This window comes from Cyprinus carpio, chromosome B8, assembly GCF_018340385.1.
Source record: "Cyprinus carpio isolate SPL01 chromosome B8, ASM1834038v1, whole genome shotgun sequence".
Taxonomy (NCBI): domain Eukaryota; kingdom Metazoa; phylum Chordata; class Actinopteri; order Cypriniformes; family Cyprinidae; genus Cyprinus; species Cyprinus carpio.
The window spans coordinates 26,014,562-26,032,169 of NC_056604.1; the positions used below are offsets into that span (position 1 = coordinate 26,014,562).

Genomic DNA, 17,608 nt, shown 5'->3' on the forward strand with positions numbered 1-17,608 from the left:
AAATCTCATTTAAAAATAATAATACATAAATTAAGAAAATAAGTTAATGCATTTGTTCAAAAATAATTTAATAATAGGATTTAAAAAAAAATTCTAATCGGTTTTGATTTTGGAAATCTCATAATTAGAACTTTTTTTTTTGCATTTTGACGATTAAAAACAGTTTTCCCCAAATTTCTCCCAATTTGTGATATTGAAGACATTTATTCATCATTCTTTCAACAATTAATAATAGGATGTTTGTATATTTAAAATTGTATTTTGTTTAGATTTTAAAAATCTCATAATATTTTTATATAATTTGTGAGGACATTTTCTCACTTAATTATTACTGAGAATTAAATTATCTTTTTGGTTAAAAAAATGCATTCTTTTGACAATAATTAAATAGTAAGTTATAAAATAATAGCAGTAATTATAATAGTTGGTAAATTTTGGCAAGTAGGAATAATTCTCCCCCAATCATCATAATTGTACTAGAAAAAATCTGTAAATTGTAAAGTACTTAATATAAAGTTTAAAAAAATGTATTACACAGTAATGAATAACAGGAATTTAAGAAAAGAAATTAAAAAGCCTGGAAAATGTCTTACATTAATGAGAATTTGGGGTTAAAATGTGCATAACTGTCATGAAAATAATCTCAAATTACTGTCTTAAAATACTTTAGCTTTACTATCTTTAAGTAAAATTTCCTTTGCCTTTTTGAGGTGAAATATAACCCAAACATGTATTTTTTGTGGGGTTCACTCATCTTGTCTGCACATATTAAGCTCATCACTATGACATGTTCTTCTAACACTAATGTTGTGCTTTTTATACGTCAGTAGAGGTGGACTGAGAGTGTCGTGTGTAGATGTTTATGTTCAGTTGAGGTTCTTTAGCACAGTAAACATGACAGTGTTATACTGGGATCTAATTGAGTGTGTGTTCAACCTGTGTGCTTCTGTCTGCCCTCAGCAATGTACAAGTTACAACTAACCAACTGCTGATGTAGTGTGAGACCGTTTGAGGTGCCTTTTTCTGGTAATTGCCAAACCATTGCTGGCTCATTTTAGAAGAACACAATCACTTAGTGATGTTTTAGACTAGTTGTTCCCCTTCACATACTCATAATTGTACTAAAATTTAATATGTTGACTAATAAATATTTGGCAGTAACAAAACATGCCTTCCATCGGTTTTTAACCAATAACTTGTGCTATAACTTGTCCTGTAGTTGATGTTGAATCAAATTACAACTGCAGAATCTGTGCATTTCTCCATTTTATACAGCGATAAAAGCATTACCAAAAGGTTTATATTAGCTGACAAACTACTCAACTGTTAATATGAATAAGAATAAATGCCATGAAACATGTCCAAGTCATATTTCATCTCAAAATCAAAACAAAAGACATATATTTTTAAAACGATATTTTTATTTTCATTACATTTTCCGTCTGAATTCTCATGAGAGTAAAATGTCTCACTTTTTTTTTTAAAGAAAACATACTGAAAAAATGTTTACATTTTAAATACTTGTATACCATGAATCTGATTTAAATGAAAAGTAAAAATAAGACTTTTAATTAAGCTTATTTTGACGACTATTAAGGTTTATTTTGCAGTGACGTTTTAATTTTCTCCATTAATTCTTATGGGAGATAAATGTTTTTATTTGTAATGATGATGATAATAATAATAATAATAATAATAATAATAAAATGTGGATGCATTCTTTTGATAATAATTAAATTATTGGAATTATACAATTATATATTATAATTTTTGTAAATGTTAATTACTTGTACAATGTTGTCTAAATCAGCTGAAAACATGTTGTAGCACTAAAACTTTATAAACAAAAATCAGAACACAGGGACACTTTATGAAGAAGAGTGTTAGTTATTAATGAAACATAACAATATTTCATGTTCATATTTCTCAAAATCAGTCGTTCGTCAAGTTGTTCAGGATGACAGTCACAGTTTCAAAGTATCCAGAAGACTCGTTATGTCAAGATTTCCTCAAACATCCCAATCCAAACCCAGTGTCTCTCAGGCTCCTTTTGCCATCAGGATTTTCCCAGCCTTCTTTTCACGCTTCTTCCTCGTGTAGCGAAAAAAACTCTTCAGTGGATTTTTACCTCTGAAATTCTTCTGCAAATGCAAAATACTGTAAATAAAAACAGCATTCATTCAGAGCACCATTACAGGATCTGTTTTTACATACAATTCAAGTCCTCTCAAATACCAGTCATTATCATTTACTAAAATTAGATTTTTTTTTCTTGAAATAAAATAAACATTAACAGACATATATATATATATATATATATATATATATATATATATATATATAATATATATATATATATATATATATATATATATATATAGTACTTCAAATTTAAGCAAAGATATATACTGTATATCTATATATATATATACCTATATATATATATATATATATATCATTTATATTATTTTATTTTTTTCTTAAATTGAAGTACTAAAATGATAATAAAAAATACTACATGAACATATTTCTAAAAATAATATTAATGACACCTTTATTAATGAAATTAATATGAATGAAAATTTTAAATAATATAAAAATATTTTTGTTTATATTTAATAAATAATAAAATATATTATTAATGACTAAACAATATGGCGTTAATATATAAATATGTAGATAAAACAGTGAGCGAAAGCTTTAAACTGTTGAAGTGAACGATTTGTATTCTCATCTATTAATAAAATAATAAAACAGTGAGGGAAAGCTTAAAACTTTTATATATATATATATATAATATTATATATATATATTATATATATATATAGTTATTTTTTTTGTTATCTCAATTAGCGGAAATAAATATATATTATTAATATTAAATGAAAAGCTTAAATGATATTTAGAATAATAACTTTAAGTACTAAAATTACAAAAAAAATTATATATATATATATATATATATAATATATATATAATAGAATATACATACACATACATACACACACACACATATATACATATATATATATAGCGAGAGAGAGCTTAAATAAAATGAAAAGAAAAAAGTCAATTAAGCCCAAAGCTATTAACCAATGTGGCATTATTATATAAATATGTAGACTGTATAAATATGTACACTGTTCAAATACAATGATCTGTATTCTCACTTTAAAGCTGCCTGCTTTATTCTTTTTATTCTTCCATCGTTTCAGAGGATTGACGAGACTTTTCAGTGCCATTGGGACTGATTTTTTTTTTTATTTTTGTTTTGTTTCTGTGGTTTGTAGTGTCTTTTGAATTTAAAGGTGAATGAAAGGGCAATGAATTGTTACTCAGGTAATTGTTGTTGGGGTGAGGTTTTTTTTAGGTGTGGATGAAGGTGTTTGTCTCTGGGATTGTCTTCAGAGTACGTCTGTCACACAGAAAATCAATGACAGCCAATCACTGGACATTAGAGATGAACTGCTTGAAATGAAGCGATCACAAACCTTGAGTTTCTCTGAACTGAGCAGCTCCTGTTTGATCTCCTTCAGTCTGACCTGCTTCGTCACCAATCTCATGGCATCCTGGGTAAATTAAAGCACATGAGAGACTCCTCAGGTGAGCCAAACTACAAACACAGCTTAATATATATAATATAATATATGTGTGTGTGTGCTTATTAATTATATATAAATACACACATGCATTCATATGTTTATACAAATATGTTATGTGCATATATTAAATATATTTATATATAATAATAATTATATGAATATAAATATACACATGGAAATATTTTCGAAATATAATGCATGTGTGTGTATTTATATATGCATAATAAATATACACAGTACACACACATAATTTATGTAAACAAAAACTTTTATTTTGGATGTGATTCATGATCTTGAAACGTACAACATTCTTTTCTGCCAATAAACTTGAAATGTTGCAACTGTCTGAAATAGGTTTAAATTTAAACACTAAAATTACTAACTTAAAAAAACTAACAAAAAAAGTAATAAAAATGACAAATGCGCATAACAAAATAACTAAAACTTTAATTGAAATTAAAATGAAAATATAAAATTTAATTAAATATATTTAAATATTTTTATATAATAATAGAATATTAATAATACTAATTATTTCTAGTAATTTTTAGTATTTTTTATTAAATAGAATATATAATAAAAAATAGATAATAATATAATAAACTTAAATAAAATCTAAAAATAAACCTAATTCAAAATACTAATAAAAACTATAATAGTATACAAAAATATGAAATTAAACATTTTGAATTTCCCAGGCTTTAAAGGTTGTTTTAATGAAATGATTAATTAATTAATTTGATGAATAAAACACCCATTCTTAATTAATTTCAGAGCAAGTGCATACATATAAGAAAATCTTATTCTAGATCATTATATACTGAAGATATAAAACAAACACAGCTTCACATCCCAGTCACAAGTGGACAGCACTGATAAATACAGCAAAAAAGGTTTGATATTTTCTGATATCAACATGAAGCGACAGAAAATCTGAGTATGTAGTGGAAAGCACTGATAAATACAGCAAAAATGGTTTGATATTTTCTGATATCAACTTTTTTTAATTTATTTGTTGTGTATATGTAAATTTTATTTTTGTTTTATTTAAATGATATATGTAACAAAATAAATATATGTGTGTGGTGTGTGTATATATGTATATATATATAGACACATACACACATATAATAACTGACAACTTATACATATACATAAGTTGTCAGTTATTATCAGTTGTATAATACCAAATTATCGAAGTTTTACTGTATTAAAAACAGTATTTGGTCAGGAACTTGTAACCATATAACTAAGTACAGTTATACAAGAAAGTTCTTTAAGGGAAACCTGTTGACACAGAAAGAAACGTTGGCATAGAACCTAATAAAATAGACAGAATAAAAATAATACAATATTTAAGTATTAAATAAGAAATATATCATGTTTTCTATTTCAGAAATGATAGTTCTCCTGTTAGCATGTAAACATAATGTTGATCCAGACACTAGAAATACACTGTTAATATCCTGGTGTCTGGACAGACTTTATATTAATAGCACGATCACCCAAACCCATCTCACACGTGTGTTTGCGCACAGACGAGCGAGACATTAAACCGCGCTGCGCCTCAGCGCCACCCACGGTACTGGAGGTGAACTGCAGGTCAAACCACACGACGTCGCTTTCACACAAATACGACCGCCTATGAAGAATAACAGAGTCTAAAAAAAACAATTCAAGAATTTTTACGTCACAATTTATGTTTTTGTACGGTCTCTCGTGTTGTATTCACAGCCAAACGCGGTTTAAGGCGTTTCACCTGCAGTTACTCTGACTGACCGCTTGAGGCCGCTGATGCGAAACGCCCTTTTGAAGAACTGACAGAAGACAAACAAAAGCATCAACGAAGAGGAATCAACATAAAATACTAGTAAGTTTCACCTCTTAAATGTCGCAGGACATTAATCACAACCTCTCCTAATAGATAAGTCTTAACTAAATATCTGTGCGTTAAATTAAAACGGCATTAAACTGCCGTCACTGTGACGCGGATGCATTAGGAAGTAAACATCACACATGCTGCTGTTGACCTACACAGCAGTTAAGACTATTTATTTCATTTATTTAACTCGTGCATTTATATTGTGCATGCATGTGTCCCAAAGCACTCAGTATACTTTCTTTTGCATGCAAAGGAGAAAAGAAAATCTGATATGGAGACACAGGTATAGCAGTATGCTGTTCATCGTTTTTGTGCATAAAGATACACTTTCTGATTTATTATTGTGTAAACACAAAATGATTCTGTGTTCAGATGAGGCAGCGTGTGTTCACCGGGGTGGTCACACAGATGCAGGAGCATCATGGGATTGTGGATCAGGAGGTTCATTTTCCAATGAGGTTTGTGTGCATGCTTTATTCTGAATCATATGAATCATAACCCGAGTGTCAGGTTGATGTGATGATGCAGGTGTGTTTGTGGCGTGTGTCACAGTGTTGTAGTGGGCCGTGTGCCTCTGGTGGGTGAGAAAGTGTTGGTGAAAGCGGTCCAGGACCCCCTGAAGCCCATCAGCTGGACGGCACAGAAAGTTCAGACGCTGAACGGACAGGTGCGCAGAAAGGTTTTTGGCTAATATTTCAATAACATCCTCTTTAAGAGGTGGCTATATAATAGAAATGCACATATTTTGTGTGCATCTAAGTGTATTTGCATTAGAAGTGTTTGTAGCACAGTGTTTGTACAGTAAGTAATACTTTCTTCTAGTCTTCTTTTTTTCATGATTTTGGACTGAAGTTCACATTGACGTGTTTTTGTTTTGTTTCAAAGCATAGAAATATGACATGCACACTGAAATATTACTAGAATTTAAAATATCGATCTTATATTTGAATGTGTTTTAAAATGTGTGTTATGTCAAAGCCGAATTTTTAGCATCATTCCTTCACCATCCTTCAGAAATCATTATAATATGCTGATTTTCTGCTCGGGAAACATTACTGATTATTATTAATCAGTTTTGCAGCTTCATGTTTTTGTGGAAGCTGTGATCAAATGTTTCAGGGTTCTTTTATGAACAGGAAGTTTAAAAACAGAAATCTTATAAATGTGCCTCAATTTAACGCATCCTTGCTGAATAAAAGTATTAATTTCTTTTAATAGAATCTTAGTGATCTTAAATGGTAGTGTATGTGAAATTATGCACCTATGTTGACTGTTTTATGAAAATAGAATTTTGCATGTAAACATGGGCCAACATTGAATATCTGTAACAATGAAAGGTTAAATTTGCCTTAATTATAAATAATGTTTTGTTTATTAACATGATGGTTCTTGGAGGTTAAAATTTAATGCAATTTTGAATCAAAAAATGTAAATATTTGGTTTCAAGATGCTGCTTATTTAATGACTTGAGAGTATAATGCGTTACTTTTTTGTACCTGATCTTCAGAAGGTTTGTCTCTTTCTCTGGTTTCTTTCTGTCAGCCCTTCAAGTCTCCTCCTCCGCTGCTGCCCTCCATGTCATCCAATCCGAAGCCTGGCATTTTAGGGACCAAACCGCAACCTCTGCTGAAATCTCCCAAAATACCACCACTGATTCCCAGCATGCAGCCAAATCCTGGTATGTGATGCAGTGTTGTTATTATCGTTAACTAAAACTGTTAGGAAACATTTTTGTTAAAGCTAAAATAAATTACATAAAAACATATGGCAAGTACAGTGCTGGTCAATTTTATTTATTTTTAAAAGGCTCTATTCTGCTCACCAAGGCTGCATTTATTTGAGCAGTAAAAACATGAAAATTGTGAAATATTTTTACAATTTTAAATAACTGTTTTCTGTTTTGTTATGTTTTTAATTTTTTTTTGTTTTTGTGTTTGAATTTTAATTTTCATTTTTAAATTCTTTGTTATCAGTGTTTGTATCTAATATTTAGCGGTCTGATGTGTGGCAGGTGGCATGATGCAGATGTCCCATCACCAGCAGATGTCCTGGAGCGCTCCGTTTGACGGCTGGGGTGCAGGACTGAAGAGACACGCTGAGGTCATGGGAGGACGTAGAGGTGGACGCTGGTGAGTCTCAATGCAGTGGAGACTAGTGCACTGCATACTGTGTACTGTATGCTATTTAAAAAATAAAATAAAATCCAGTATGCAATGATTAAATTGTTTTTTGAACAGCTTTATGCTACACTGTTGTCACATGAGTGCGCTACATTTCACATTACACTGTCATTTGGCTCCAAATCTCAGGAGAAAAAACATTTTGACCTTCCTTTACAAAATAATAATATTTCGCCTTTTATCATTATTTGTCTTTCTTGAGAAAAAAAAAGATTTTCAAAAAATTTGGAAAACAAAAAATTTTGTTTCTGAAACTACATATCATAGACATTAAAATGAGAATTTTACATTTTTAGTTGTAAGTTTGCATAGAACTTTTGTCAGTCTGATTAAATAATGAGGCAAAGTTGAGGTTGATGATGGATCTGTATCGTTCGTTATACTAGTTACGTAAGGTTATGTTGAATGCATTGCATTATGAAAATTGTGAAATATTATTACAATGTCAAAAAGAAAAATTCTACTTGTATAAATTGTAAAATGTAATTTATTTCTGGTGTTTAAAGCTGAATTTTCAGCATCATTACTTTCAGCATCAATACATTTATTATTATTATCAGTGTTGTAAACTATGTTTATGGAAACAGTGATACATTTTCTTTTTTTGAAATGTTTGATCAATAAAAAGTTCAAAAGAACAGCGTTTTTTTAAATACAAGTTCATAAATGTCTGTACCGTCACTTTTGATCAATTTAATTCTCTCCCTCCGAATAAAAGTATTGATTTCTTTCAAAAAGTGTGCAGGAGCATTACAGCGCCTCGTTCTGTTGTTTTTGTGTGACCGTCCTTGAAGACTGTCCTGTTTGTAACGCGCTCCTCTGCATGTCCTTGTTGCTCTTTGTGGCTTGACTCAGGGAGGACGGTGGCGGAGGGCCGTGGGGAGGAGACGCCATGCACCAAAAACGAAAAAGATGGAGGGCCGCCTCAGAGGAGGAAGCGCCCAAAAAGAGCAGCTCCATATCCACACACAGCGCTCCGCTGTTCTCCTGTTTCTCCAGGGACACGTAAGTCGGTCAGAAACACAAGTCAAGTTGAGCTTTATTGTCCTTCTGATACATGTGTGGATATATAGAGGAAGGAAGGAATGTGGATCAGTGATAAATACTAGTTAAATATAAACATACAACGAGATATGCAAGATTCCCTCTTGATTCTTTCAGCCAGGCCTGTGATTATCTGGAGCTTCAGCGGCGGTACCCACACCTGCACCTGCCCTCCAACCTCTTCCACCTCCAGCTGTCCTGGGCCCAGAGTTTCCCGCTCGACCAGCCTCTTCCTCTGAGAGGACCGTGTCGCTTTCACGTGGGATCAAACCAGCCGGAGAGTGAAGCAGATGTTTGCGAGTCCACGGATGATACTTTCTCCGTAAGGGTACGCGTGCCGCTCTTTTGACGGATCATGTGAGCATGCAGTTCTCAGATCTCAAGAATGGTTGTGTTCTCTCTGCAGGTTCTGCTGTTTTCTATGCCGTGCCTTGAGGACTTGTACTCACAGTGTTGTAACCTCTCAAAAGGAGGCCGTGCATCCCACTGCACTTCTCAAAAGTAAGAGCATTCAGTCCTCAGTATCTCTGAAATCACACAATACAAGCTCCAAAACTGAGCTTTTACAGCAATGCCCCAAAAAACTTCTTAAAGTTTTTCTTACTTTAAAGAACATTTTAGTAATCTAAAGAATGTTTCCCACTATAAAAAACCTTGGAAAGATTCCATGGAAAAAATGGGTATTAAATGGGTATTTAAGGGGGTTTTTTTGTGTTGTGTTTTTTAATGAAATTATACTCTAAATGTGACCATGGACCACAAAACCAGTTTTAAGTGTCAATTTTTCAAAATTGATATTTATACATCATCTGAAAGCTGAATAAATCATCTCTCCATTGATGTATGGTTTGTTAGGAGGACAATATTTTGCCGAGATACATCTATTTGAATATCTGGAATCTGAGGGTGCAAAAAAATCAAAATACTGAGAAAATCATCTTTAAAGTTGTCCAAATGAATTTTTAACAATGCACATTACTAATCAAACATTAAGTTTTGATATATTTACAGTAGGAAATTTACAAAATATATTTATGGAATATGATCTTTACTTAATATCCTAATGATTTTTGTCATAAAAGAAAAATCTATAATTTTGCTACAAATATACCCCAGCGAGTCAGCGACTTAAGACTGCTTTTCTGCTCCAGGGTCACAAATAAGAAACTAAAAACTGCCTATAGATGATGGTCTTAAAGATTGAGTCATTCATTTATCCGATTCATTCAGCCGGCTGATTCATTCAACAAACAAAAATCTTTATGAATGAGTCACTGAATCATTGAAAATCATGGTTTGTTAGGAGGACAATATTTGTCTGAGATACAACTATTTGAAAATCTGGAATCTGAGGGGTGCAAAAAAAAATCTAAATATTGAGAAAAATCATCTTTAAAGTTGTCTAAATGAATTATTAGCAATGCATATTACTAATCAAAAATTAAGTTTTGATATATTTATGGTAGGAAATTTACAAAATATCTTCATGGAACATGATCATATCTTAATATCCTAATGATTTTTGACATAAAAAAAAAAATCGATAATTTTGACCCAGACAATGTATTGTTTTCTATTGCTACAAATATACCCCAGAGACTTAAGACTGCTTTTGTGCTCCAGGGTCACATATATATTTGTATAATCGATAATTTGACCCATACAATGTATTTTTGGCTATTGCATATATATATATATATATAAAACCGTGCTTATGTAGCTCCTCCACTCTTTTGAATTGCGAATAGCAAAAATGCATCATATTTTTGCAGAATATAGAAACAGCTGGCGACTCTGGTGAGATAGAATTTGCAAGATGATGTCTTTATAATATCTAACAATAATAAATGATTGTGTATTTTCTTAATTTCGCCAGTACCAATAGCAGAACCGTTAATGTCAGAGCTTATCAATGCATCACTCTTTCATAATTTAATACCAGGTCTCAGTACCCTTCCCTATTTACAGGCCTTTGGTAAGTTGTATATGGTTTATTGAGCTCATAGTTTATGGCTTATAGTAGCTTTCTGTGTTGTAGTTTGTGATGGTGGACAGTGGAGGAGAACTGCGGCTTCCAGGAGGTCACTGGTCACCCAAAGCAGACGGAGCAAATCCAGCGAAGGACGGTTCGACGCTGGTCAACACTGCGGTCCGCTGCATGAAGGAGCAGACTGCTCTGGACCTCTCAGCCTGCACACAGTGGTCTGGATATTTCATTTTTCATTTCATAAAGATTTATTGGTCTGATTTTTGTTCTTGCCAGATTGGGTTGAATTGTTATTGTTTATATACAGAAAGGCTATAAGTAACTTAAGAAGAAGAAAAACATAAATAATGGACGTTTCATATGTATATGAAATGGCTTTTTAATACAATACCATTCATAATCCATTTGGGTTCCATAAGATTTTTTTTAAAGAAATTAATATTTTTAATTAGCAACTATGCATTAAATTGATCAAAAGTGACAAAATAAAGACATTTAAAAAGTTTTATAATTAAGATATTTGCTGTTCTTTTGAACTTTCTATTCATTAAAGGATCCTGACAATAAAAGAGATGTTTCTTGAGCAGCAAATCAGCATATTAGAATGATTTCTGGAGTAACGGTGCTGAAAATTCAGCTTTGCATCACAGGAATAAATTATATTTTAGCATATACTCGCATATAAAACAATTTTTTTAAATGGTAATAATATTTAACATTTTTTTTACTTTATTTGTGATCAAATAAATGCAGCCTAGATTAGCAATAGAGACTTCTTCCAAAAACATTACAGATTTTACTGACCCAAAATGTGTCACCTGATGTCTTTTAAACATTCATTAGTAATCTGCACATGTCTCTGAATGTCTTTCTGTCTCTGAAGGCACAAGATGGCAGAGCTGAGATATCTTTCTGGTGATAAAATGGAGACAGTTGTGGTGTTGTTGCCAGATGTGTGGAAATCTAGTGCCAGCAGAGGAAGATATGGGCACAGCTTATCACAGAAACAGCTGGTACTGACTGACATCAGCATTTTTTTATAAATATCATGCATAGGAAATGTGCTTGAATTCAGATTTCTTTCCTGTCATCCAGGATGGTGATTTGTCACTTCCAGAAGGTCCGTCTGTGGTTTTTCACCCCTCCGCTGGACTCAATCTGTCTGTCGTGTCTCTGTCCTCACTGCTGGAGCCCCAGACGCCTCAGACGCGGGACAGCTGTGAGGTGGGGAGTTATTTCTATATATATATATCTACAGTACAGACCAAAAAGTTTGGAAACATTACTATTTTTAATGTTTTGAAAGAAGTCTCTTCTGCTCATCAAGCCTGCATTTATTTGATCAGAAAAAAAAAAAAATACGAAAAAACCAAAAAAAAAAACTGTAATATTGTGAAATATATTACAACTTAAAATAAGTTTTCTATTGTGAATATACTTAAAAAAAATAATTTATTCCTGTGATGCAAAGCTGAATTTCAGCATTCATTACTCCACGCCTTTCAGTGTCACATGTAACATCCAGTCTATCACATGATCATTTAGAAATCATTCTAATATTCTGATTTTATTATGAGTGTTGGAAAACAGTTCTGCTGTCTAATATATTTGATGAAATAAAAGGTTAAAAAGAACTGCATTTATTAAAAATAAAAAAAAAATTCTAATAATATATATTCTAATAATATATTTTCTTTACTATTCCTTTTTATCACATTTTAACACATCCTCTGCTGAATAAAAGTATTGATTTTATTTAAAAAAAAAGAAAAAAAAAAATTAACTGACCCCAAATTACTGACCAGTAGTGTGTATTGTTATTACAAAATATTTATATTTTAAAAACACGAGCTTCTTTTTTTTTTTTTTTTACTTTTTATTCACTCAAAGTATCCTAAAAAAGTATCACATGTATTCTGAAAAAATATTGAGCAGCAGAACGGTTTCCAACTTTGATAATGAATCATCATATTAGAATGATTTCTAAAGGATCATGTGATAATGATCCTAAAAATTCAGCTTTGCATCACAGAAATAAATGATAATTTAAAGTATAATAAATTAAAAACAATTATTTCAAATTGTTAATAATATTTCACAATATTACATTTTTTCTGTATTTTTGATCAAATAAATGCAGGCTTGATGAGCAGAAGAAACTTCTTTCAAAAACATTAAAAATAGTAATGTTTCCAAACTTTTGGTCTGTACTGTGTATATATATATGTATGACTTCTAACTTGTATTAATAATTCAAATAAAACACTGTGTATGTTACATATGTTGTAAAACTGGGCTCAGTCATGGACTGAGATTGAGGCTGTGATGTGCGTGCTGTCAGGTGAGGTTGAGTTTGATGGCGGAGATGTTCAGCGAGATGCTTCAGAGGGATTTTGGGCTTGAGCTGTATCCAGTGTCTGGTGCCGTCTCCCGCAGGGCCCCGGCATCAAAGAGGACAGCAGCGCTCTCATGGTACACCAGACTGCACACCTGTGCTATTTTAGTATCACTGAGATACCGTTACAGTTTTAATAATTAGTTCACACTTGAATATTTCCTGTTTTTATTTCAATTTTAGTTAATTTGGTAGTGTTTTTGTCATTATCATTACTATTATTATTAATAATAATTCTTTTTCCAGTTTTAGTTATTTTAGTACATCAACTTAAACTATATGAAAATGAAAAATGTTGGCTTAGAATTTCAGATAAAGTTATTAATTTTTTTCAAGTAACAAAAAGTTTTTATTTTTTAATGGTTTTAAAGTCAGTCGACTATAATAACCCTGTTGTTTCAATAATATTTTGAATGATTTACTTTTGTATTTTCAGTTTTTACTTTAATTTTAGTTAAAGTTTTAGTAATTTTGTGCTTTTAGTGTTTTTGTCGTTGTTTTTTAATATGTCTACTCTCTCAGAAAAAAACGGTACAAAAAGTTGTCACTGGGGGCAGTACCTTTTCCAAAAGTAAACCTAAAAGAGAACCTAAAGAGTCCATATGGTACCATAAAGGTACATATTATTACCTAAAGTGTACATATTAGTACCTAAAGGTACAAAAGTGTACCTTTTGAAAAGGCACCACCCCAGTGACAGCTTTTGTACCTTTTTTTCTGAGAGTGTATGTGGTTTTTATTCATTTATTTCATTTTAGTCATTTTAGTACATCAAGTTAAATAAAATGAAAATGAGAAATGTTGAAAAATGAAATAAAATATAACTTTTTTTTATAAGTTTATTTTATTTTTGTCAAACTCTTCTTTAAGTTTAGGTACTGGAAGTTTTTTATGGTGATAGTTTTAGCACACACTCTCATCTGGATGTGCAGAGGGAAAGGATACAAGCTCCTAAACGATTTAAAATGTGTCTTTTACACTTTATTCTATACTTTTGTAGCTTTTTAGCATTTTATAATTTTGTGTGAAGTCTGCTTTTAATGTAGGATAAGATTTCTTGGACCAAAACCAATTATTAAACAGAATTAAATAGACTAGTGTACCTTTAAGGTTTTAATTCTAAATGTAAATGACCTCTTTTATGATTGGCTGACTAATAAATGATGTTGATCTGTAAATGTGAGCTGTCTTATGTTTTACCTTAAAAAAAAAAAAAGGATAAAAATCCAGTTGTCAACTTTTTTCTCTGTAAAGGAGGATGAGCTCAAAAAAACAGACAAACAGACAGCAAAAAAGAAAGGACTGATGGATGCAAAGAAGAGAAAACTCAAAGAGAAGGAAGGGGAGAGAGAGACAGAAGATGAGACTGAACCTCTGAAAGAGAGTAAGAGCGGTGGAGGAGACAATCAGCCGTCCAAAGACAGCGTAAGAAATCACATTTCTCTCCTGCATCAGGTGCCTAGTGCTTCTCCTCCAAACCTCTCTGTCTGTGTGCCTGAAGGAACGTCCTCTGGGCTGGACGGCTCAACTTCCCCGTAAAGTGCTTCTCTCCTGGGTGTTCTTTGACCGTCAGCTGACAGGAAGTGTTCGAGAGGCAGACCTGCTCAACATCCTGCTGTCTCTCGGCCTGTTTCTCAGTCCTGCTCAGGTTTCACTCCTTCTGAGATGTTTTTATAGAATTCTGCTAAATAATGGTTTAACACACTTGAAGGCAGACTTAAATATCAGTATTGTAATTTTATTGTTGTTCTGTAAAATAAAATTATTATTAAATACTATTTTATTTTTCAGAAAAATAGTTTGTTGAATTGTATGTTTGTTATTTTGTTTTATTTTTTTTTTTAATTTTATTTATTAAGATGGTATATTTTGATTGATTATTAAACAATACAGTTATTATCGTTCTTACATATATTGTTAAAACTGTTATTATTAAATGCATCTTTTATTTTACAGTGCAGTAATATTGCAATAGCATATATATTCTTTATTGATTTAAATAGAATTCAAATAATAACATAAAATAATATTTTGAATAAAAATTATTATTATGAAATACTTGTTTTGTTACAGTAGTAATATTGCAGTACATTTTTTAATTGTTTTGCTTATTTTTTAGAAATCAATAATATGAAATAAAATATTTTGAATAATTAATATAATCATAGTCATTATCATAATCATTACTATTGTCAGTGTGTGTAGTTATATTTGGGAAAAATGGGTTTTCTTTCTTTTTTTTTTTTACCTTTTTTGATAAGTATCAATAAAATAGTTCAATATAGCAATATTTTTTTAGTGAAGTGTTTGTGTTTTGTGCTTATTGGTTTATTATGTTGTGTGTTTTGAGATTTTAATCAGATCAACCAGCTCATTCTTTTAATGCTTAAAGAAAAATAAACTTAATCCAAAGGGAGAACAAGTTTATTTTTCTGAAAAGTTAGTCTTTTTTTTTCTTGTTTTAAGCATAAAACCCACTCCATGCTTCTTAAAACGGTACATGTCTTCATATCAAACTTAAGTCTTTATTGCTTCTTAAGTTAATGTTATCTTGACTTTAAGGAATGTGTCTTAGAGTGTCTTAAAAATGTTTGCACTAGAAAACAAGAACTGAGTAAGAGCAATTTTCTTGCAGTGTACTGACATACATTCTTTGATTATAAGGAAAAACCGTGATGTCCCGTCTCTCCTCAGGCGCAGGATCTGGTCAGAAAGGCTGCAGTCGGTGGGCTTTGTCTCTACAGAAATCTGTGCAGTCGCTGGTCAGACGCTGATCAGACAGACGGCAGCATCAGTGCTGAGGGTGTGTGTGCTGGAAATCATGCAGTCTGATAAAGCGTGTAAACACGTTTGTCTGTAGCATTATAAAAACGCCACTGTGTTCCTCTCAGGAAATAAAGCCATGTTGCCCGGCCAGGCATGTAAAGAGAGAGCGTCCGCCCGTCGCACCGCTAACACAGATCTGGTGAACTACAGAGGGAACGTCATTAACTTACCAAACCTACTGCAGACACTGGAGAGCAGCAAAGAGGCCCAACGTGAACTAGAGAAGTGTGTCGCTACTCTGCAGGCCAGACTCGGTGAGACCAGCATGCTTTGGAGGAATAGTTCACACAAATATGCTGCAAATGTGCTCATTCCATCGAAGATGTAGATGAGTTTGTTTCTTCATCAGATTTTGAGAAATGTAGCACTGCATCAGTGTCTCAGCAATGGATGCTCTGCAGTGAATGGGTGCCGTCAGAATGAGAGTCCAAACAGCTGATGAAAACATCACAATAATCCACAGCACTCCAGTGCATCAGTTAACGTCTTGTGGAGCCAAAAGCTGTGCGTTTGTAAGAAACAAATCCATCATCAAGACGTTTTTAAACTTTAAACCATCACTTGTAGCCAAAATACAAGTCCATAATCGATAATAACACTTCCTCCAGTGAAAAAGTCTCCAGTTAAAATGTCTTAATGACAGCTTTTCCCTTCTCAAGACATTAACTGATGGACTGGAGTGCTGTGGATTACTTTATTGTTTTTATCAGCTGTTTGGACTCTCATTCTGACGGCACCCATTCACTACAGAGCATCCATTGCTGAGACACTGATGCAATGCTACATTTCTCCAAATCTGAAGAAGAAATATTCCACGGTCATTTGAGTGGTTGTGTGGTGTGTGTGATTCAGAGGCAGCAGAAGCGAGGCAGGCGTCTACTGAACAGGAGCAGGGCCATCAGAAAGAGCTGAAGAGGAAACTGGAGAAAGCCGAGACGCTCAACAGAACATACGAGAAGAGTTTGAGAGAAAACAGCGGTCAGATGATCTCGGTCATCGAGAAGATGCAGAGGATGGTTGAACAGGTGACATCCTTTATATGCATTCTAGAAACTGTATTTTAATAGTTTTGTTTTATATGCATTATCAATATACTGTGTTTCTACCGTTTAGACAACAGCCCTCACAAATGCAAATGTGCAGGAAAGGATGAGAGAAGGCGTTAAAGACGCGCACAAGCTCATCGGATGGTGATGCAGTAGTGTTTGGACCGATGAGAATAAACAAAAAAAACCCTGCAAAATAATAAAAAAACACAAAACTTTAGCCTTTGCCCTTTTTTTAGCTTTCAAAAAACTTTTTTTTTTTTTGCCTAAAACTGATGCACATAGATAAGACAGAATTGCGTTCATGGACGTTTGTAAATGTGTTTATTAATAAAAATGTCTTGCTGGCTCATTCTAGAATGTATATGCATTCATATGAAACTATGTAATGTGCATAATAATGGAAAGGAAACGTTGTGCTTTATTTATTTAGTGTTGTTTAAGTTTGTTTGGTTATTAAATTCTGTCAGCTATGAAAGTATGATCCTTCCACACAACTGACAATCTCATAAACAGAGATGCGGATACGCAGACCTGTTTCTAGCCCTGTATAATCAAACTGTATAATTCTTTTTTACATGTGAATTTGAAACTGTGTGTTTTAAATGACATGTGTATGTCTAGTCAGGTTTTAAAGTTTGAAAAC

At 32.2% G+C, this 17,608-nt stretch overlaps 1 protein-coding gene across 1 annotated transcript; it reads left to right on the top strand.

Moving 5' to 3' along the window:
• Nucleotides 1-5,479: 5,479 nt before the first annotated feature.
• On the top strand, nucleotides 5,480-17,110 carry LOC109059104 (cell cycle and apoptosis regulator protein 2-like). Its single transcript, XM_042729111.1, is given in 21 exon segments — nucleotides 5,480-5,642; nucleotides 5,738-5,767; nucleotides 5,857-5,942; nucleotides 6,037-6,151; nucleotides 7,027-7,162; nucleotides 7,496-7,613; nucleotides 8,520-8,669; nucleotides 8,826-9,036; nucleotides 9,115-9,209; nucleotides 10,677-10,683; nucleotides 10,747-10,910; nucleotides 11,579-11,657; nucleotides 11,659-11,708; nucleotides 11,791-11,914; nucleotides 13,037-13,198; nucleotides 14,345-14,515; nucleotides 14,592-14,738; nucleotides 15,785-15,893; nucleotides 15,982-16,170; nucleotides 16,769-16,941; nucleotides 17,030-17,110. Coding segments are annotated over 21 exon segments (2,421 nt in total). The 5' UTR covers nucleotides 5,480-5,618.
• The last annotated feature ends 498 nt before the right edge of the window (nucleotides 17,111-17,608 follow it).